The 24,047-nt window shown below is 37.7% G+C and overlaps 1 protein-coding gene across 14 annotated transcripts in view; it reads right to left on the bottom strand.

Annotated features, from left to right (window-relative positions):
* The window catches only part of PATJ (PATJ crumbs cell polarity complex component), a 349,371-nt gene that overhangs the window by 215,809 nt on the left and 109,515 nt on the right, over nt 1-24,047 (bottom strand). For all 14 annotated transcript variants that reach the window (XM_036844784.1, XM_036844830.1, XM_036844805.1 and 11 more), the window contains 4 exons: nt 23,467-23,590; nt 17,841-18,015; nt 7,976-8,047; nt 6,527-6,704 (listed from right to left, as the gene is read on the bottom strand). In XM_036844784.1, the coding sequence (XP_036700679.1) occupies nt 6,527-6,704; nt 7,976-8,047; nt 17,841-18,015; nt 23,467-23,590 (549 nt within the window). The remainder of the gene's footprint in view (nt 1-6,526; nt 6,705-7,975; nt 8,048-17,840; nt 18,016-23,466; nt 23,591-24,047) is intronic.

Genomic DNA, 24,047 nt, shown 5'->3' with positions numbered 1-24,047 from the left:
GAAAAAGATATTCCATGCAAATGGAAATCAAAAGAAAGCTGGAGCTGCAATTCTCATATGAGACAAAATAGACTTTAAGATAAAGACTATTACAAGAGACAAAGAAGGACACTACATAATGATCAAGGGATCAATCCAAGAAGAAGATATAACAACTGTAAATATTTATGCACCCAACATAGGAGCACCACAATACATAAGGCAAATGCTAACAGCCACAAAAGGGGAAATCAACAGTAACAGAGTCGTAGTAGGGGACTTTAACACCCCACTTTCACAAATGGACAGATCATCCAAAGTGAAAATAAATAAGGAAACACAAGCTTTAAATGATACATTAAACAACATGGACTTAATTGATATTTACAGGACATTCCATCCAAAAACAACAGAATACACTTTCTTCTCAATTGCTCATGGAACATTCTCCAGGATAGACCACATCTTGGGCCACAAATCAAGCCTTGGTAAATTTAAGAAAATTGAAATCGTATCAAGTATCTTTTCGGACCACAACGCTATGACAGTAGATACCAATTACAGGAAAAAATCTCTAAAAAATACAAACACATGGAGGCTAAACAATACACTACTAAATAACCAAGGGATCACTGAAGAAATCCAAGGGGAAATCAAAAAATACCTGGAAACAAATGACAATGAAAACATGACCATCCAAAACCTATGGGAAGCAGCAAAAGCAGTTCTAAAAGGGAAGTTTATAGCAATACAATCCTACCTCAAGAAACAAGAAACATCTCAAATAAACAACCTAACCTTACATCTAAAGCAATTAGAGAGACAAAGAAGAACAAAAAAACCCCAAAGTTAGAAGAAATCATAAAGATCAGATCAAAAATAAATGAAAAAGAAAAGAGGGAAACGATAGCAAAGATCAATAAAACTAAAAGCTGGTTCTTTGAGAAGATAAACAAAATTGATAAACCTTTAGCCAGACTCATCAAGAACAAAAGGGAGAAGACTCACATCAGTAGAATTAGAACTGAGAAAGGAGATGTAACAACTGACACTACACAAATACAAAGGATCATGAGCGATTACTACAAGCACCTATATGCTTATTGGACAACCAGGAAGAAATGGACAAATTCTTAGGAAAGTACTACCTTCCGAGACTGAACCAGGAAGAAGTAGCAAATACAAACAGACTAATCACAAGCACTGAAACTGAAACTGTGATTAAAAATCTTCCAAAAAACAAAAGCCCAGGACCAGATGGCTTCACAGGCGAATTCTATCCAACATTTAGAGAGGAGCTAACACCTATCCTTCTCAAACTCTTCCAAACTATAGCAGAGGAAGGAACACTCCCAAACTCAACCTATGAGGCCACCATCACCCTGATACCAAAACTAGACAAAGATGTCACAAAACAAGAAAAATATAAGCCAGTATCACTGATGAACAGATGCAAAACTCCTCAACAAAATACTAGCAAACAGAATCCAACAGCACATTAAAAGGATCATACACCATGATCAAGTGGGGTTTATCCCAGGAATGCAAGGATTCTTCAATATACGAAAATCAATCAATGTGATACACCATATTAACAAACTTAAGGATAAAAACCATAGGATCATCTCAATAGATGCAGAAAAAGCTTTTGACAAAATTCAACACCCATTTATGATAAAAAACCCTCCAGAAAGTAGGCATAGAGGGAACTTACCTCAACATAATAAAGGCCATATATGAGAAACCCACAGCCAACATCATTCTCAATGGTGAAAAACTGAAACCATTTCCATTAAGATCAGGAACAAGACAATGGTGCCCACTCTCACCACTGTTATGCAACATAGATTTGGAAGTTTTATCCACAGCAATCAGAGAAGAAAAGAAATAAAAGGAATCCAAATTGGAAAAGAAGAAGTAAAACTGTCACTGTTTGCAGATGACATGATACTATACATAGGGAATCCTAAAGATGCTACCAGAAAACTACTAGAGCTCATCAATGAATTTGGTAAAGTAGCAGGATACAAAATTAATGCACAGAAATCACTTGCATTCCTATACACTAATGATGAAAATTCTGAAAGAGAAAGTAAGGAAACACTCCCATTTACCTGTGCAACAAAAAGAATAAAACACCTAGGAATAAATCTACCTAAGGAGACAAAAGACCTGTATGCAGAAAACTATAAGACACTGATGAAAGAAATTAAAGATGATACAAACAGATGGAGAGATAGACCATGTTCTTGGATTGGAAGAATCAACATTGTGAAAATGACTCTACTACCCAAAGCAATTTACAGATTCAATGCAATCCCTATCAAATTACCAATGGCATTTTTCACAGAACTAGAACAAAAAATTGCATAATTTGTATGGAAACACAAAAGACCCCAAATAGCCAAAGCAATCTTGAGAAAGAAAAACGGAGCTAGAGGAATCAGGTTTCCTGACTTCAGACTATACTACAAAGCTACAGTAATCAAGACAGCATTGTACTGGCACAAAAACAGAAATATAGATCAATGGAACAGGATAGAAAGCCCAGAGATAAACCCATGCACATATGGTCACCTACTCTTTGATAAAGGAGGCAAGAATATACAATGGAGAAAAGACAGGCTCTTCAATAAGTGATGCTGGAAAACTGGACAGCTACATGCAAAAGAATGAAATTAGAACACTCTTTAACACCATACACAAAAATAAACTCAAAATGGATTAAAGACCTAAATGTAAGGCCAGACACTATAAAACTCTTAGAGGAAAACATAGGCAGAACACTCTATGACATAAATCACAGCAAGATCCTTTTTGACCCACCTCCTAGAGAAGTGGAAGTAAAAATAAAAGTAAACAAATGGGACCTAATGAAACTTAAAAGCTTTTGCACAGCAAAGGAAACCATAAACAAGACGAAAAGACAACCCTTAGAATGAGAGAAAATATTTGCAAACGGAGCCACTGACAAAGGATTAGTTTCTAAAATATACAAGCAGCTCATGCAGCTCAATATCAAAGAAACAAACAACCCAATCCAAAAATGGGCAGAAGACCTAAATAGACATTTCTCCAAAGAAGATATAGATTGCCAACGAACACATGAAAGGATGCTCAACATCACTGATCATTAGAGAAATGCAAATCAAAACTACAATGAGGTATCACCTCACACCGGTCAGAACGGCCATTATCAAAAAATCTACAAACAATAAATGCTAGAGAGGGTGTGGAGAAAACGGAACCCTCTTGCACTGTTGGTGGGAATGTGAACTGATATAGCCACTATGGAGAACAGTATGGAGGTTCCTTAAAAAACTAAAAATAGGGCTTCTCTGGTGGCGCAGTTGTTAAGAATCCACCTGCAATGCAGGAGACACGGGTTCGAGCCCTGGTCCGGGAAGATCCCACATGCCACAGAGCAACTAAGCCCATGCACCACAACTACTGAGCCTGCAGTCTAGAGCCTGTGAGCCACAACTACTGAGCCCATGTGCCACAACTACTGAAGCCCATGTGCCCTAGAGTCTGTGCTCTGCAACAAGAGAAGCCACTGCAATGAGAAGCCTGCGCACTGCAATGAAGAGTAGCCCCCACTCACTGCAACTAGAGAAAGCCCACGTGCAGCAACAAAGAGGCAACACAGCCAAAAATAAATAAAATTAATTAGTTAATTTTTTAAAAAAGAGCATAACTACCATATGACCCAGCAATCCCACTACTGGGCATATACCCTGAGACAACCATAAGTCAAAAAGAGTCACATACCACTATGTTCATTGCAGCACTATTTACAATAGCCAGGACATGGAAGCAACCTAAGTGTCCATCAACAGATGAATGGATAAAGAAGATGTGGCACATATATACAATGGAATATTACTCAGCCTTAAAAAGGAACGAAATTGAGTTATTTGTAGTGAGGTGGATGGACCTAGAGTCTATCATACAGAATGAAGTAAGTCAGAAAGAGAAAAACAAATACCGTATGCTAACACATATATATGGAATCTAAAAAAAAAAAAAAAAAAAACAAAGGTTCTGAAGAACCTAAGGGCAGGGCAGGACAGGAATAAAGACGCAGACATATAGAATGGACTTCAGGACACAAGGAGGGGGAAGGGTAAGCTGAGACAAAGTGAGAGAGTGGCATGGACATATATACACTACCAAATGTAAAACAGGTAGCTAGTGGAAAGCAGCTGCATAGCACAGGGAGATCAGCTCGGTGCTTGTGACCACCTAGAGGGGTGGGATAGGCATGGTGGGAGGGATACGCACAAGGGAGGAGATATGGGGATATATGTATACATATAGCTGATTCACTTTGTCATACAGCAGAAACTAACACACCATTTTAAAGCAATTATACTCCAATAAAGATGTTAAAAATAAATAAATTTTTAAAAAGGGATGAACTATTGATAGACACAAGAAATTTAATGAACTTCAATGAAATTACGCTGAGTGAAGAAAACCAATCTCAAAAAAGATACAAAATGCATAATTCCATTTATGTAACAATTTGTAAAATAACATAAGTATAAACATGGAGAAACAGAATAGTGGTGGCCAGAGGCTAGGGATGGGGGTGGAGGGGATGGGAGAGGACTGGCTGTAAAGGGGTCAGAGAAGGGAGTCTTGTGGTGATGATTCAATTGAGTTTCATGATTGCTGTGTGGGTTATGCAAGGCTATACATATGATAAAACTGTGTAGAGCTATAAACACACACACACAAATGGTACATGTATAACTCGTGAAATCTTAATAAGGTCTATGAATTGTGCCAATATCAGTATTTTGATTTTGCTATTGAACTATAGTTGTATAAGATGTTAACATTGGGTGAGGCTGAGGGAAGGGTAAGCGGGACTTCCTTGTACATTTGTTTGCAACTTCCTATGAACCTATAACTATTTCAAAATATAAAGAAAAAAATATAATTTTAAATGTCTTTTGTATTTTGTTCTAAGTTCAAATGTGTCAGTAATCAAAATAAACAATAAATGATTCTTATTTATTAGATGAAGATTATCAATTTAGATTTTTAAAAGGCAGTATCCAGTTATTATGTTGCTTAAAATACAACTAAAACAAAATCACAAATAAGGCTGAAAATGAAGGAAAGAAAAAAAACAGTGTACCATGCAAATGCTAAGTAAAAGAAACCACACCTGCCCCAGAAGCCAGAATAATCCTTCTAAAAAATGTGTACGTGTTCAGAATTCTCTAATGGACTCTCATCCATTCAGAGTAGACAACCTTCCAATCTCTACATGATGTGGCTTCCCATTACCTCTCAGGCCTTTTCTCTTTCACCCTCTCTCTCGTTCACTCTACCGATATTAGCAGTGCTGGATTTCTTTCTGTTCCTTCAACACATCCAGGCAAGCTCCCACCTCAGAGCTTTCACACTTCAGCTCCCACCTCAGAGCTTTCACACTTCAGTTCACTCTGTCTTCCCCCATGTGTCCATATTGCTCACTCTCTCATGTCTAATATTTGTCCCGATATCATCTTCCATAACAAATCTATTCATTGCAACTACTGCCGTCACCATACATCATTCCCTATCCTCCTCCCTGTTATTTTTCTCCATAGTTACTTATAACAATCTAACATTCTATGTATTACTTATTTTGTGCATTGTCTATCTACCCCGCTATCATTTAAACGCCATAAGAGAAGGGATTTTGGGTCATTTTCTTCATTGCCATATCCCTATATGTTTAAAAATGTTTTTTTTTAATTTCACAAACATAAATATAACCTCAAATTTGTATACACAGAGTAGTTTTATGCAATTCTTTGATTTAATCCTCACAATGATTCTATGGATTTTGAAATCTCATTTCCATTTTATGTGGAAACTGAAAATAAAATAGGTTTCATAATTTGTCCAAGAGCAAAGAAAAAAACAAGCAGGACAATCTAGACTTCAACCCATGATCTCCAGAGCTCTTTTCATTGTTTCAGAGCTAAAACACCACAGCTGATGTTTAGCATCATAAAGCATGAATCAACAAGCAGATTCTGGGATTAAAGATATTCAATATGATGTCATCCAATAAACCTAATGCAAAGAAATGTATCAGACTCAGACCTCTTAGTGCCTTGATGTGCCCTTCAAACTCCACTCTGCAAAGCCTGCCATGTATAAAGGATGGAGTCACCTCTCCCCCAATACAGTCTTCCACTTTCAGGGTCAACTCTGGGAGGACAGCACGGCTATCCCACTGACATATACAATTCAGAGTTTGTTAAAGACTGTGGGAGAAGCATGATGTCCACCATCTGCCTCATTCTGTCAAATTGTGTTTTTTCAGTCAGCTGAGGCTTTTTGTTTTATCATTTTATATGCTATCAGCCCAGCTTTAGAATCTCATAAAATTGTGCAAACATGCAAACTAAAGCATCTGAATAAAATACACCAATTGTACACACATATACCCCAACACATAAAGGAAGGACTTCTGGTTAAATGATCATTTTACTGTCTTACAGTACATTTCAAACAAAAACAAAATTTTAACACTATTTACCTCAAGTATTTTATCTCCAGTTTTAAGAGCATTTGTTTTTCCTGCTGGACTGTCTTCCAAAACTTGTTTGATAAATATACCCTTAAGCTCCTCTCCATTCTTCAGGCGTTTTATCACAGTTTGTCCACCAACAATACTAATACCAAGAGATACATCCGGTTCTCTAAAAATCTCAACACTGTAAAAACAAAAAAACAAAATTCACTCATGAACAAGGTAATTTGTTGTACTGTCACTGTGTTTAATGTGTACCATACCCTTGTGACTCATATTCTATATAAATATATTTTCACAAATGTTATAGAAGTTATACCTAGCTCCAAAATTATAAGATTCTATCAATAATTCATGGCGTATGTGAAAGGGTAAATTCTGAAAAAGATTTCCAAAACAACAAATACAACTCTTAATATTGAGAGATTTAGCAAGGACTTAATGTTCTCATCTCCCACCACCATATATTTTTTGTGATGAGTCCCTTTCATCTATATCATAACATTAGCAAAGAATGAATTAAGGAAATAACTAATGGGTGGAAAAAAAAAATCAAGAAAGTCACATGTATCATTATGGTAAAAAGCAGAAACCTTCAGAATAAAATAAACTTGCCACTGAGAGGCTCACTGCCCATACTGCTTTTCCCAGTCAGCCATTTTAACCTGTGGTTCTTTACGTGGAGGACAGATTTTATAGCTCCAAAGGCTGGAAAGGTTTTCTCTTCTTCCTACATCCACATCATTTTCATAAAGTATAGAATAAAACTTGCCCCTCAAAATATTATGAATTTTGTTCAAACTGCACAGACATGGCCAACAATTAATTCCAAAAAGTAGCTCAGAAAACAGCTCCTAAGAGTTTTTAAGACAAAACTCAAAAGTGCAAGAAAAATACAATTTGGGTGGCATGGTGGAATTAATAATGCATGAAGATAGAGACAGCAGCTAAAGGAAGACTTTTATAACCTTAATAAAGTGCAGCCCTGGTGACTACGTAAAACCATGAGAGTATCCAAGGGAGCATGGGCCCAACACACTCTGTTAGTGAAAATGAGGCATAAACTTGGACTAACACAAGGGGAGGAGGGTGCTATGTGATAGAAGCCTTAACTATTGGTGTTGTTTGGAAAAAAGAGCTTCTTTACTGCATTCAAGGCAGCCCTACCTGCTTTGCTTAGTGATACAGTGAGAAAGTATACTTAGTCCATCACAGATGGACATTAGTAAGTTGCTTTCTCTGAAAGAGTATGACAAAGATTTTCCTAATATTGGTTACGGCCATTTTGCCTGGCTAAAAATCTCTAGATAAAACAAAATGAAACTAAAATTTAGGCCAGCGTACGTGTGAACTATGGCAATCATTAGAGAACGACTGAATGACACTATGAAGTTAAAGAAAAGAGCAACTAATTGCATTGTCCTATTGAGAAAGCCAATAATGTCATCAACATACATTCTTGGTGGTCCCCAGTGGCTGAAGTTTGGAGTTTCTTCTCCTTCACCTTCTTCTCTCTCAGGTAATTCACTGAGGAGAAAGAAAGGGAAAAACACACACACATATAACTTACAACACACTCTTATTATTAAAGGTTCTTGAAAAGTTTTACATTACACAATCTATATGTAGTTAAATTGTTCTTAATTTCTAAGCTTTAAAAATATTTACATCAATAGTTAACTATCCATACAAAGCAAAGATACACTGCTTTAGCATTCAACTTAACAAATATCCACCCAGCACCAGATAATCATTGATTATAAACACTTTTATTGGTGACACTCCAGATGTTATGTTCTAAAAATCTGTGTTTGAATTTGTATGATTTCACATTTGTTTCTATAACAGCATTTAAATATTATAAAATATATTTCTTAAAATTTGGTGTGATTGACCAGCTAACAGTCTAGTATAAACTTACACAAACAGCTGAAATGATTAAACAGTCAGTTAACATGATCGTTCTTTCTAGATTTTTCTGTCTCTCTAACCCGAAATAATTTCCCTGTCATTTGTATCCCATAAATATTTTGTGTAGTTACACAGCACTTTTCAGTTTACAGAGAGATTTCTTAAACAATGTGATTCTCCCACCTACCACCACCATACTTTCACCCATCAAGTTATGTTAATATGGAACTGCCTAGCGGGATACTGTAAAATGCTGAATTACAGAGTAGTTATAAAAGTAATGTTATCTAATAGGGTAGAGACACTACAATCTATTATCTGGAAGAGGAGTCAGGATTTCTAAGCTCCAGTCTAACCTGTACCACAAAATAGGTGTGTGCCTTTGGACCACCAAATGAAATCACTTATGTGATACTGTCAGTTGTATTACTCTACACAAAAATGTAGGGACTACCTCTTCCATTTCATTTTCACAAAAACCCTGTGAAGTAAGCACAGCAGGTTATATTACTATATTTTCCCCACAAGGCTCAGAGAAGGCTCAGATGTACTACACAATCTCTCCACAGTATCCAAATCTTTCTTTCAGCATGAAGTTTCAATGCTCCATTCTCCTCTGAACTCTCAAATAAGTCCTATAAAAAGTATAAAACTCCAGCTACTTGCCACTCTACAACTTTCTAGGATATAATGGTTTAAGGCTGTGTGAAAAGGAGAAAGTGAAAAAATTGGGACAATCTAAAAATCAGTTAAGGAATTGAGATCATTAGGGATCACTGACATCTCACCCACTGCAGACAGCCTTCTTGCCTTAGCCAGTCTATTTTTTAAGATTAAAAGCATCGTAGAATTCAAGGAAAAACAACTTGGCAGATACTTGCCAGTTACTTATCTAATGTCTTCTCTCCCCATCTTCCTTACCCAACAACATAACCTCCCTTTATTCCAGGTGGCACTATGCCTAGCTTTAAAAAAATAAATTTTCTGGACTTCCCTTCAGCTAATGGTAACTGTGTGCCATAGTTCTGATCAGCAACAAGGAAGCAAAAGTCCCCAGATGAGATTTCCTGGGAAACTCACTAAATGGAGGGAGAATCACCTGACAGGAGCCTTTTGTTCTACGCTCTTCCCCTTCTTCTTGCCTAGAAGGCAGAGGTGATTATTGGTGGTGAAGCATCCATCTTAAAATCATGAAGAAACCATGAGGACTAAAGCAATACATTGACGACAGCAGAGCAGAAAGAAGAAGATGTCTAAGACCCTAACAGGACTTCTTCAGGACTTTTTTACATGAAAAAAATTAAGCCCTAGTTGAGTTACGCCACACTAAAAGTGTGTGTGGGGAGAGGGGGCGGGAGATTCAGTTTATAAGCAGCTAAATGCAATCACTAAATGATACACACATGATTCCACCAATTTAAGTGAAGTCTTCACTTTATCATATCACATTATTATTCTTGGCACGTATGCATATACGTTCATTGGATAATTGCAATCATAGCATAAACTTTCATATTTTGATTATCCTATAATAGTAACAAGGATTAAATGAGATATGACTGGCATTTAACTGAGGCTCAACCAATATGCATTTCCTTTACAATTTTTTCACTTGAATTTATATCAAAATTTTCCCCAAGATTATCATAAGCTTCATCATTTCTTATTTAATAGCATCTTAATAGTCCATGGTATTGATGTAATTTAATTTGTCTGCTATCCCAAAATATAATGCACTTAGATTATGTCTTGTTTATATGGAATATAGACATTAATGCAAGGAATATCTTCATGCTCTGCTGTATTTTAGTATTCTCCTTTAAGTAGATATTAATTGAAGTAAGATTGAAAGCTAAAAACCAAACCAACACTGAAACCTTCCTCCTCTCCATTTTCCACTTTCCTGTACCCTAATTGTGACAGGTGTGATAATATGAAATAAATATTTGGTCCTTGTCCCTGGTTCCTGCCACAGAGCTTCTAAAACCCTTGGAATTTTCCAAATGATAGGGGTGACAGGAGTATTTTTTGTTATTCATAACAAGCCCCTCTCAACCATACCTGAGTTGATGTTAATAAGGTGTCTCCAGGTAGGACTACAGACAGTTTCAGGATGGGGGCTGATTGCCAGAGAAGCAGTTATGTGATTAGAGTTAGAACTTTCAGCCCTACCCCCACCTCTGGGACGGGGAAAGGGGCTAGAGATGGAGCGCAGTCACCAATGGCCAATGATGTAATCAATCATGGCTGCATAATGGAGCCGCCGTAAACCACTCCCCCACCCCACCCCCTCCAAACAACAGGGTTGAGAGAGAGCCTGCAGGTTGGAGGACACATTAAAGTGCTGGGAGGGTGATGTGGCCCAAGAGAGCATGGAAGCGCTTGCATCCCACACACCCCCTTCCCTGGCTTATGCATCTCTTCCACTTGGCTAGTCCAGAGTTGCACCCTTTGTAATAAACCAGTAATAGTGAAGTACTTTCCTGAGTTCTGTGAGCCATCCTAGCAAATTATCAAAACTTAGGAAGGTGTTATGGGAACCCTCAATTTATAGCCAGTTGGTCAGAAGTAGAGTTGGCAACCTGGAATTTGTGACTGGCATCTGAACTTGGGGCGGTCTTACGGGACTGAGCCCTTAACCTGTGGGGACTGCACTAACTCCAGGTAGTTAATGTCAGAATTGAAATGAATTTTAGGATACACAGTGTCCAGAGAATCAGAGAATTGGTTGTTGGGTGGAGGAAAAAACTCACACATTTGGTGTCAACAGTTTGTGAGCAAAAACAGTTCATGATAGGTATTAAGAAAAAAAAGTATGTGTTTTTATTATGGCACATGTATAATATCATTATAAGAATTAAATTCTTAAATTTAAAATTACCTAAAATAGAATGGAAACCAAGCTTTAACATTAGTATGGGCTATATGCTTTTCTATTAAAAAAAAACTAAAATACAAAATATCCTAAACTGCTGGCTTTCACATACAATATTAAGCAAAGGGGGAAAATTTTTGTCTAAAATATGGACAATTTTAGTTTTCTTTAAGAAAATGTATGACAAAAGGATTTATTCTGTTAGAAGAGACTTTTTCAAAGCATATTATCCTTTTTCAGGAAATTGATAAACACATATTTTGTTCACATTACTTCATACCTAAAGAGGGATAAAACTTTCAAAAACATAGTGTGATTAGTTTTAGAAATACAGTCACAGGATACAAGCAACTATACAAAATAATGTAGTCACTCTACACTGATAAATGCATATACCTTTCAACCCAAATTAAAATTTAACTGAGAAAGTAAAACACTTTTACTGCACATATTAAGGTGTAAATTTGCACAAATGTACTTGAATCTTTCACAAGAGAATTCTAACCTATAATTTTATAATTTGCACTTTGATTAAACATGGTCAATAGCTCAATCATAGAATCTCAAATCTTAAAATAACTGAACTTTTGCCTTTTACATTTAACCAGAGTTTTATAACCACTTTTTCCCTAAAGGAATTAACCATCTAATAGAAACAATGCTTTTTATTTTTAGTTCAGTCCTTCATAACAAATGCCCAAAGTTATAATTCTTTACAGATTTGGGATGAAAGATGGAGTGCCCCATTAATGAACAAGTGGATATTAATAGTAAGACTTCATCATAATATACAATGTCTTTGAGAATAAAATTTTCAACATCATAAAAAAATCAGATGAATCTAGATGGCCAAGGTGACCTTTTCTTTTTCCCACAAATGATAATATTTTATTATAGAAAAAGCATCCCAAATATAGGATTTCGTAAACACTGGTAGGTGAACAAGTGCAACTTTAAAAGTAAATACAAAGTAAAGAGGCAAAACCTACAAGCATTTTGCCTTTATGAGAAAATGTACTGTTCTCCTGCAGAGGTGATCCCACCCAGAGCACGAATGTGGCTCCATCTCCCATAAAGGCATCAGGTTTGCTTTCTGAACTATGCCCAGTCTAACAATTTCAAAATGATGGCAAGAATATACCTTTTTTTCATGTGAAACTTCTATATACTAAACCGTATGAGGGTCAAGCAAACTCGGCACCCAAAATGATGTAAGCAGGAAGGGTTATGGTTGTACCTATCTCAAGATTTCTTTTTCCTCTTAAAATATAGATTCTATATGGCAATTTTCTGTGACACACCACAGGGAATATGAGTATTTGGAACCAGGCAGAATAGGCACTAGTGTTTTCCAAACCAGTAGGGCTAGTTATACAAATGTTACACTATGACTTTGAAGTTACAAAGCAAATTATTACCTGATACCAGTATACATAAAAAATTAGGCATTCTTGTACATGAAAGTTTAAAATGACACAGACATGGTGTTCAGTAAAAGAAGCCATATACAAAAAAGTACCTACTGCATGATAACATTTACATGAGTTCTAGAACAGAAAAAATAATTTACAGTATTAGAAGTCAGGGGCAAGGGGTAACTTTCTGGGTGGATGGAAATGTTCAATATCTTGATTGGGGTGTTGGTAACATGAATGTATACATTTATCAAAATTAAGAAAATTGTCCTGTAAGATTGCATTTAAGACATTTGTTAAGAAACAGAAGTTTAAGCCATAAAAGGTAAGTTGCTTCCTTAGGTCTCTCCCTTTTCTCTTCTGACCTTCTGTAGAACCTGGGTTAGCAATCAAATATCTAATTATATTTTCATAGGCATTCATGTAATATTCCTATGTGCCGCTTGTCCTAATTTCTCACATTCATCTTCACCTGCAGTGACTGGCATCTGCAACAGCATGCAACAGCATGGTAAAAACAGGAAAGTGTCACATACATGAGGCCACAAAATCCTTGGAAACTTCCCCTTTTTACTCCCAACTCAAACATTCCAGAGTAGTCCTCTCTCAAATGTACACATTTATTGTCTCCCTTACCCTCAGTCTTCTACCAGTATTCTGAATTTACACATAATTTTTGGCACTGGAACTCAAAGGTAAAACTATTAGATACGCACCATTTACTTAGAAGGCACTAAATGCCAGGCAGTGCTGGGGACTTAAAATAATATCACATTCACTCACTTAATCCTTTCCCCAGCTATGACACTCTGCCTCCTATTTCACCTCCCACTATTCAAAACAAAGTATCCAATACCTGAAAGTATTTCTTTTCATTTGCATTCTATTATACCTATAACATGATTTTTTTTTTCAATTTAGAATATGCCTTTCACCTCAAGTTCATCATCCTACCAGGCTTTAGCCTCTGACACCTTCCTTGTTTTACTTACTGTGACTTGGTTCTATTTTATTTCTTAAAAAAAAAAAAAAACAAACTCTACAATCTCCTTGAGTGTTTTAATAAACTCAGCAACAATGAATACCCTAGTTACACCTCAGGGCCCATGATCCTATCACTGTCATCCAGCATCATTGCCAGCCGCCTTTCATTAAACATTTACTATGTTCAAGGCATTATACGAAGCCCTTTATATTCACTCTTACTGAACCTTAGAACTACCTACTTTACAAGTGAGGAAATACAGACACAAGGGAAACCCTCTCAGGGTCATGAAGTCATAAATAACAAAGAGCATATTTGAACAGCAACAAAATATATCTATACTGCAAATCTCCTATTAGTCTGAGAAATGCCATGTCCCCCACTGATGGGCACACCCATGTCTTCAGGCAGCAGGTGATAACAGTAGTGAGTTAGAAAAAGACTAAAACAAGGTGAATTCTGAAAACTGGATCTCAAGTGACTTTATGAAGAAAGAAGGATACTCAGAACAAGATCACTTAGATCCCTGTCAGAGTTACCGTGCTCCGCCTGCCCACCGTCCTCCCTTCCTAGAGATCGCCAGTTTCAGGGTGCATCTAACCTCTTAATATCAGTCCTGCCTCCAAAGGTAAGGAGAAGTTGGCTTGATGCAAAAGCACAGTGCACACTGAATAACTCTGCTGGGCCCTACACAAAAATTAATGCAAAGAAGAAACTGTAAAATAGCATATAGCATTTAGCACTAGATGACACCCTGATGATCTGAAAGACTATATTCTGAAAAGAATCTATGCATTACTCAGGAAGTCTCCTGAGTAGCAATAAATATTCACCTATGAACCTAACTCCATGGGGCATACCCTGAAAGATTAAAAGGGGTAGTATGATTTACAGGAACTGTTCTGGAGCCTGCTGAGATTTAAATATACCCTAAATCTATGACGGCAAGCCAAAAAAACAGCATTCAAATGCCAGACTGATCTCCCAAGACAAAGATTAGGCTGGAGCCCTTAAATGTCTGTGCCAGCACAAGAGAACAGCTTGTCAAAGTACTCACTTCAGGAGTAAAGCGTTATCTCCTCTCTCTGAAGCTGGGAGACTTGAGTAAGACACAACTGACAGAATGTTTCACCTTCTGCAGAAGGAAGGAAGGGTGGGCTTGGAAATTTGTTCAAATCTTTTCCAATCTACAATTACCGTTCTATAGCCTGAAAAGCAGCCTCATTTCTGAATTCTTTGGCCAGATTCAATTATTAACACTCAGCACAAGAGAAATTTAAAAAATAAAAGTATCTCATTTGAAAAGTAATTTGATCACATAAAAAAGTTGAAATATGTTCCTAACTCCTCCAGCACTTCCACTGCCAAGCATCTCTCTTAAAAAAACAAACCCTGGCTGTTTGACACTGCGTTCCGTTCCTCTGGGAGCTGCTTAGATCCCTCGCACAAGGACCCTGGGCCTGTCAGCTTCCTCCCCTCTACACCCTGGTCCAGGTCTGCTGAGTGAAAAGCCACCAGATTTCTCCAACTAGTTGGGCCTATGGGTCTTCCCTTTCCACTCAGAGACGAGCTACACAGAGGCCAGACAACTTTTTACTAAGGTTCTATCTAAAACTCTAGACAAAGGCCACAGGTCGCTGAACAGAGAAGTGATATAAGTCTGAGACACTTCATATAACACAAAATCTTCCTGGACTAAGGTTTCAATAAAAGCATTAAGATTCTTTTCCCATATAGGTTATTACAGAACACTGAGTAGAGTTTCCTGGGCTACACAGTAGGTCCCTATTAGTTATCTATTCTATGCATATGTTAATCCCAGTCTCCCAATTTATCACTTCCCCCCACGTTTCCCCTTTGGTAACCATAAGTTTGATTTCAAGATCCTGTGAGTCTGTTTCTGTTTTGTAAATAAGTTCATTTGTATCATTTTTTTAATTAGATGCCACATGTAAGTGATATCCTATGATATTTGTCTTTGTCTGACTTACTTCACTCAGGATGATATACATCTATATATGTATAACTGATTCACCTGTTGTACACCTGAAACTAACACAACATTGTAAGTGAACTATACTCCAATAAAAATAAATAAATAAATAAAGCATTAAGGCCAATTAATCCCACCCCTTTCTCATCTCTGTTATGCTTTGCAACACCTCCAATTCCTTTGTTCGCCTCTCCTGTCCTGTACTCACAGTGCTACACGGCTCTGGTTTTTCTTTCAGAGGTGCTTCTGTTCCCATACCTCACCCCCAAGGCCCCACCCCCCAACCCGAGCCAAACTACCTGTCACACTCCAAGGAATCTCCTTGAATTGTAAAGAAACCACCCCACACCCTAACTTCTTCTCTCAGTGTTCTCTCCACCTCCTCTGTTCTCTCAACAGCTTCCGCTTCTCTGCCACGGATGCCACACTTGAGTGGGTGACACTCCCTCTCTCACTCCCTGGCAAGCTGGGAAAACGGAGTCAATATTTTTCTAAATTCCTTCCCACCACTAGGCCATCACTCTCCTATCCTTGTTTCAAAAGCTAATCTCTACTCTCACACCTCTCCTTTCATGGCCCACTTTACTAGCACCCCATCATTCCGAGTAAATAAACTTTCTCCTAAATGACAGGAAAAAAAAAAATCAAGGTCATTGGGCAAGAATCTCCTTGGATTCCAGTCCTCAAGGTACTAATAGTACAGCATTTGTACCTTCCTTTCATTCTTGGCACCTGTGTCCATGGAGGAGATGAGCTTCCGCCTATCAAACTATTAGAAGTTAATCTCTCTAGGTGTGCAGTGTCCTCCTCTCCCTCCACCCTCTCCAGGGACTACACTTAATCAGCCACTTTCTAACATCTACATATTCCTTTTCTGGATCTTTCACACTTACAATCTATGTGTGTGTGTGTGTGTGTGTGTGTGTGTGTGTGTATCTCTCTGCCCCCTTGTCCCATTTCCACAATGCCCTTCAGTTGTCTAGGTAACGTGTTCTTTCTGCCTCTTTTCATGATCAGGTTCCTCGAAACACTAGTCTGCTCTTACTTTGTCCAATATCTGCCCTCTGTTCAATTCTCAACCCACTACTCTCTGATTTCCACACTAATGAAACTGTTCTAAGCTTACCAAGGGCATCCATGTGATCAAGCCCCATGAAAACTCTTCCATTTTATCTACCTTGACCTCTCCGTAGCATGTAACAATAGTCTGTAATGATCCTTTTGTTAAAATGCTCTCTTCCCTTGGTTTCTATATCAACCTCTAGTTCATCAATTTCCTTTTACTTTTTGTTCATTCCACTTCATTATTTTCTTCCTCAGTTCATGCCCTTAATATTGCTGCTTTACAGGACTCCAATTTTGGCCCTGTTCTTTTATCACTTGAGCCTCCCCTGGATGACTATTCAAATCCAGGAGTTTCACCTACACTTGATCTTGTTCCCAATTATCCACATCAGGATAGACCTCAGCACTAATCCCCAGAGTCATGTATTTAATTAACTCCATTTCACTTTATTGTCCTATGGATACCTGAACCCTCAACATGTCCCAAACAGAACTCATCATTTTCCTCTTCAACCTGTTCATGCTCCTATAATCTTATGCCAAAGAATTAATGGTCCTGCTATCCATATAGTTGCCCCATTCAGAAACACAGGTCATCCTCCTTCTCCTTCTCACTCCCAACATGTTATCAGCCACCAATTCCTACAGCTTCTCTAACTCTTAAGTCCAGTCCCTCCCTAATTTGTCCTTGAGTACTTCTTGCTTGAGTTGTTAAATTCTTAATTAACCTTCCATTCTCTAAGTAAATACTCCCATAATCTATTTTGCAGACAACTGCAAGAATACAAAATTGTATATATATAAAAAAAATTATATATATGGTACAATTTTAAGTATGTGAAATTCTCACAGTAATTGTTTAGTATGGTGGGTTTTATTCATAATATTTCCTTGCATTTTCCAAATGTTCCACCATAATCATGCCCGGTTGTTTTTGTTTTTGTTGTTGTTTTTTTGTTTTTTTGTTTTTAACATCTTTATTGGAGTATAATTGCTTTACAATGGTTTTTTTTTTTTAATAGAAGCAAAAAGAAAGCTATTTTATAATGCGAAAACAAAGAGAAATAATATCATACCATGCATCAGTGGCATATCTAGAAGACAACATTCCTGTGTGTGCTGAGGCCTTGGAAACAGCTAGAGCCCTGGGGAGTTGGTATAGAGGCAAGTCTTCTTGCTCCCTTGTTTGAGCCACAGCAGGAAGTTCAACAAGCAAGCCAGGACCTTGGACATCACTTGGAATCATCATGCCTAAAGAGTAAACCCAGATGACAGTGAGCACACGATACACTCATTCATTCTTCATTAATTCAATAAATACTTATGGATATCTAGTACAGGCAGGCCCCTTCCAGATAGAAGCCTTATTTATACTAAACTAAGTAAGTAAAACATTTAATATGTCAGACGGTGACAGTACTATGGTAAAAAAGATTCTGCAAAGAAGGGGGATAGGGGTTGCTCAGTGAAAGAGGGTTACAATTTTAAGCATGGTCTCACTGAAAAGATGTTATTTTAGCAATATGAATCTTTTATCAAAAGAATCCCCTTTATAAGTCAGAAAGAGAAAGACAAATACTATATGATATCACTTATATGTGGAATCTAAAAAAATACAACAAACTAGTGAATAAAACAAAAAAGAAACAGACTTACAGATACAGAGAACAACCTAGTGGTTACCAGCGGGGAGAGGGAAGTGGGAAAGGGTAATATAGGGGTAGGGAGAAAAAAAAGTTATTATGGGATTATATGAAATCATGTATGTGAAACTTCTGAAAACCATAAAGCACTGTAGAATTTAAAGAATCTTTCATTCAATTAAAAAAATAAAAGAAGAAGAATCCCCTCTACGGTGGTATTCTTACCTTACTACAAATTTTCCCTTTATCAACCTAGGCTGTCTCAATTACAGGCATACTGACATTTCACTGATTAAAAAAAAATAATTCCACAGAATAACAAATAACCAAATAAAAACACTTACATTTTTAAAGGGGCTTTGTCTATAAATTCCAGGATTCTTTTACATTTGTTACCTTATTTAATTCTCACATTAAACTATGAGGTAGAAAAGGTAATAGCAACCATATTTTATAGGTGGGGAATTCCAGGTCAAGGAATTTTTGCCAATTAGAATGAACAAATTGGGACTTCCCTGGAGGTCCAATGGTTAAGACTCCGTGCTTCCACTGCAGGGGGCATGGGTTTGAACCCTGGTCAGGGAACTAAGATCCCGCATGCCGCGCGGCACGGCCAAAACAAAAAAGAATGTACAAATTTACCTGACACGTCATCTGTGTCATTTTCCCATTTACTGAAAAAAGGAGTAACAGGGGCAGAGCTGTGCATGCAGTCCTCCAGCACATGGTTAGAGACCTGCACCCAGACTGGCATAAACCCATTAATTACTCTTAAGATATACCTCAGTATCCATCATATCTCATCCACTATAAATTCCCAGCCAATCTTTCTTCATCATATTATACAAATATGATGAATAGTGAATCAAACGCCTACCTTAAATCCATACATTTATGGTATATTTTTGAGACTTGGCTTATCAGAAAATTAGCAATGATCACTAAGAGATACAGACACTCTTCTAAAACTTTTCCTATAAGCATCACCTAAACTTTCCATTTCTTCATATTGAACAAATTTTCTAGTAAACTCACTTCTACTTCTGCTTTTTGTCTTGTCTAGACAAACTGGAATCAGGATCTAATCAGCAGAGAATCTGAAGAGGGGGTGAAAGTAACTGTAATGCTCAGGTGGTATTAAAGGAAGTCTCCGGTACCTCAGACATGCTTCACTCCCATCCCCTGGGCCTACATTCCTGCACGCAGTCAAATCCATACCAGTGCCGCACTGCTCTAGCTTTGCCTGTGTCTACCTTCTCCCCCTTGAGAAGGGGCCAGGGATGGGATGGAAATTCTGGCATGAATGGCCTAAAACAGGAGTTGAAAGAACAGAGAACCGGCTCTATTTGCAGAGCTATTTCCCATCCAGCTATGCTGGTAAAGCAGCCTATTAAATTGCGGCACTGGGTTTCATAGGTTGCTTCAGTTTGTTTAAAGCTTTTCATTACCTGCTCCACACAAGGCTGCCCATACCCTTTGCCCACTCCTCCTCCACGGCCACCTTGGCAGTGCTCAGGTACACATCTCTCCTCTCTCACCGTGCTTGACACAGGCAGACTTACAGAGCTGTTCATCAAGTGCACCACGGTACCTGGGAGCCCATAAAATAAAACACGTCCTTCGGGGCCTATGCAGTTGTTAGGTAACAGCCACAACAGGAGCACACAGGTTAGGAAAACTGGGAAGTTTATTTATTTATTTTTTAAAATATTTATTTATTTATTTGACTGCATCGGGTCTTAGCTGCGGGATCTTCATTGCGGTATGCGCTATCTTTCATTGCGGCACACGGGCTCCTTCCTAGTTGTGGTGCGCGGGCTCTAGAGCATGCAGGCTTAGTTGCCTCGCGGCATATGAGATCTTAGTTCCCCAACCAGGGATTGAACCTGCGTCCCCTGCTTTGGAAAGCGGATTCTTAACCACTGAACCACCAGAGAAGTCCCCAGGGAAGTTTAAAAAAAAGGTTCCTAGATAAATGGAAGTTAAAGCTTATAGGAGAGAAATGGGGGGAATTTCCAAAAGGTTTATACTTAGTGAGGTGCACGAATAGAAAGATAAACAAAATAAAGGCAAGAAGAATCCAAGTAGAGAAGAGAGGGTGTTACTGCACAGCTTAGCAACTGGAAAAAAAAAAAAGTAGGAAATCGGTATGCTGTTAAATCACCACCCAGGAGCAGCACATCACCTTCTCATTCAAGAAATATTTCTTGAGCACCCACTATGGTAACATAATCAGGTATAAGCCTTGCCCTCCAGAAGCTTATGGTAACAGACAGGCATGCAAATACGCGAGTGTGCCTGTGTGTGCAATGACAGAAATTCATCCAGGCTCACTGGAGGCCCACTCCAGGCTGGGCCAGTCAAAGACTGGGAAATAGAACTACTTTCTGTCTGAAATCTTATGAAATCTCTTAACACTAAATGTATTACTGATTTGACATTGATCTTGTATGCTTTACATTATTAATTATGCTAATTTCTAGGTTTAGTTTCACAGCCCGTGAAGAGCATAGGCTCTTTGAGGAAACCTACTTTTAGATTAAGTACAGGGTCAAAAATAGCCCTTTACACATAGGTTCTCAAAAATAATTTTTAATGTAATTGCTCATAAGTAAATCTAAAATTGTCTGTTACTAACAGAGTGGTCAAAGGGCTACAGATGTGAAAGAGGCCTTACAGAACACTTAGCCCAATTCCATCATTTTACAGCTGAAGAAGTGGAGGGGCTTGGAAAAGCGGGCGGCTTGCCTGGTGACACAGCAGGTTAATGGCTTAGTACTGAGGGACCTGGGACTGAAACTATACTGACTCTGTAGCAATAATTTCTTAGTCCACCCATGGTCAGCACAAACCCAAGTACTCACACCTGCCACACAGCATTCTGGCAGCTCTCAAAAATTTTTCCAAAAAGCATGTGGTCATGAACACTCTTCTAGTGAGGACAGGCCTAAGGTATACAAGCGTAGCTTAATTCCTAAAGCTATAATCTCCAAAAATAAATTCCCAGGGCCTTGTCAAATATTAGATTAAGGCAGTATGGTGGGTTGAATGATGGCCCACCTAAAATATATATATCCCTGCCACAGAACCTATAAATGAGAACTTATATGGAAAAAAGGGCTTTGCAGATGTAATTAAATTAAGTATCTTGAAATGAGACCATCCTGGATTATCCAAGTGGGCCCTAAATCCAACAGCAGGTGTCCTTATAAGAGAGAGAAGAAGAGAAGACATGGATAGGGAGAAGAGGAGAGGGCCACGTGAGGACGGAGGCAGAGATCAGAATGATGCAGCCGCAAGCCAAAGGACGCTGGGGCCACCTGAAGCTGGACAAGGCAAAGAACAGATTCTTCCCTAGAGCTCTCAGAAGGAGCACAGCATCTTAATTTAGGACTTCTGGACTCCAGAACAGTGAGAGAATTAACTTCTGTTGTTTTAAGCCACCAAGTTTGTGGCTCTTTGCTACAGCAGCCCTAGGAAACTCATACAGGCAGCAGAAGGCAGAGGAAGTAACTTTGGAGGCACTTAGATGATACCCAGAGCAGGGCTCAGACGAAGACTGGATCATCCCATGAGGACAAAATCCCTTTCCCTATGTTTTTCCCAACTCCACTGCCCTTCCTCACAAACACCCACCCCATATTTCTAGTCTATTCCTTTCAATCCTGACGGTATAAAACAGTGAATGATTCTCAACCAGGGCAATTTTGTCTCCCAAGGGACATTTGGCAATGTCTGAAGACATTTTGATTTTGATCATGACTGGGAATACCACTGAATCTAGGGTTAGAAGGCAGGGAGGCTGCGAACATCTTACAATGCACAGGTAAGCCCTCTACAACAGAATTATCTGGTCCAAAATAGTGCTTATATGGTTATAAAGTATCAACGGTAATCAAACAGATATGGACCATTAATTCATTTATGAATTCATTTGTGCCATAAATCTTCTCTAAGTATTTAATAGTCAGAGGATACAGAAATGTGGTGAATTAAAAAAAAAAAAATAGTATACCAGGAGAGTTTTGGTGAAAAATCCCATTTTTCTCCTAGTCACAATCAGTTATACATTAAGAAAAATTGAATAGACTTATTTAATCTTAGATATTCAAAATTGACTATCCTAATTTTCTTTTTAAATTAATAATTCATGATGTGTTCTGACCTACAGGGAACTGGCAACTGTTATCATCTCACAGATGCCTTCTAATCTTTAACCACATTAAGAATTCCATTCTTTAGATTTTTATTTGACAGAATGTTGAATTCATAAAAAACGGTTACATAACTTTTCTATAGCTATCTCTCTCTCCTAACAGCATATTACCATACAACACAAGAACTGCCCACAGAGAAAGACTTTTCCTATAAGTAGAGTCAAAACAGGTGAAGGACAGCATAAATCCTGAACAATGGCTCTATAAATCCCAATGCTATGAAAAAACTTACCAGGCTCACCTAAGGATCTTAATATTACGACATTAAATATTGCAGTGTTAGATGCGGAAAGATTATTTTTTAAAGTCAAGTTTTCAAAAATATATAAGAATCAATATGGGAAGAGGCAAGGAGAAGCACTATACTTTTAGGATTCTTTAATGGAAACTAAGTTATTAATGTACCAAAATTGACTGTAATATATGGCTATAAAAATGTTTCATAAATGTTTAAAATATGTCTCTTTATTAATATTTAACAACCCCATTCAAAGAGCTAACAGTATCACTTAATAGTATCCGAGATTTTAATATATATTAGTAGAGACCTATTTCAGATTCGGCATTAGGCCGTAGTTTTAGTTTTAATCCATAAAGCTAATAAAAAGCAAAATGAGGCAGGGAAAATGCAGCTCTCTCAGAAAACAGAATCTGAAAGCTCTAAGTTCAAATATGATTCACATTATTTTTCCGGATATTTTGAAGCAGATTAATAAGCAGATTTCAATTCAAAACATTATAATGAATGAAAATGTGACAGTAAAATTCATCATATATACAAATAAAACTCAAAGATTGCAAAATAATGTAATTTGTGTTTATGAGAAACAAAAATCACAAACCTAAATCCAGACTACTTTTCGTTAACGAATTAAGATTTTCCAGATCATCAAATCTGCTTTGTTGACTGTTTCCTTCAGTTGAGGGTATGGAGGATAGGGAATCGATGCCAAAGTTTTCTTTCATCTCAAGAGGAAGAAAAACAGAAATGCATTAGTACTTTATGATAAAATGTGGAACACCATAATGTTGTTCAATCCAGATCATAATGATAGCGGAAAACTGGCCCTGCAAACAAGCCTTCTCAAGTAACGGTTTATACTGTGGTAAGCAGTAACAAATGTTAGTAACCTAATATCTGCAAGAGTACAGGCTAGTAAAATCTGTTTTTTCCAAACACTGGATTTTTTAACAACAAAAAAAATTGTTTTATAAACATTAATAAGTAGATTTAAATAAACATTCACCAAGGCAGAGGAATAAAAATCTATCAAGTCAAGCAAGGTCAATGGTTGATACTCATTATGTCCTGGATCATGCTGGATCACAACTTAAATAGCTTCATTGTTGATCTGGAAACACCTGGGGAATTTTCATAGTTCTAAGCCTTTGCTATGCCCTCCCTGACACTCTTATCTGCCTA

This window comes from Balaenoptera musculus, chromosome 1, assembly GCF_009873245.2.
Source record: "Balaenoptera musculus isolate JJ_BM4_2016_0621 chromosome 1, mBalMus1.pri.v3, whole genome shotgun sequence".
Lineage (NCBI taxonomy): Eukaryota > Metazoa > Chordata > Mammalia > Artiodactyla > Balaenopteridae > Balaenoptera > Balaenoptera musculus.
This window is presented reverse-complemented; position numbering and strand designations above follow the sequence as displayed.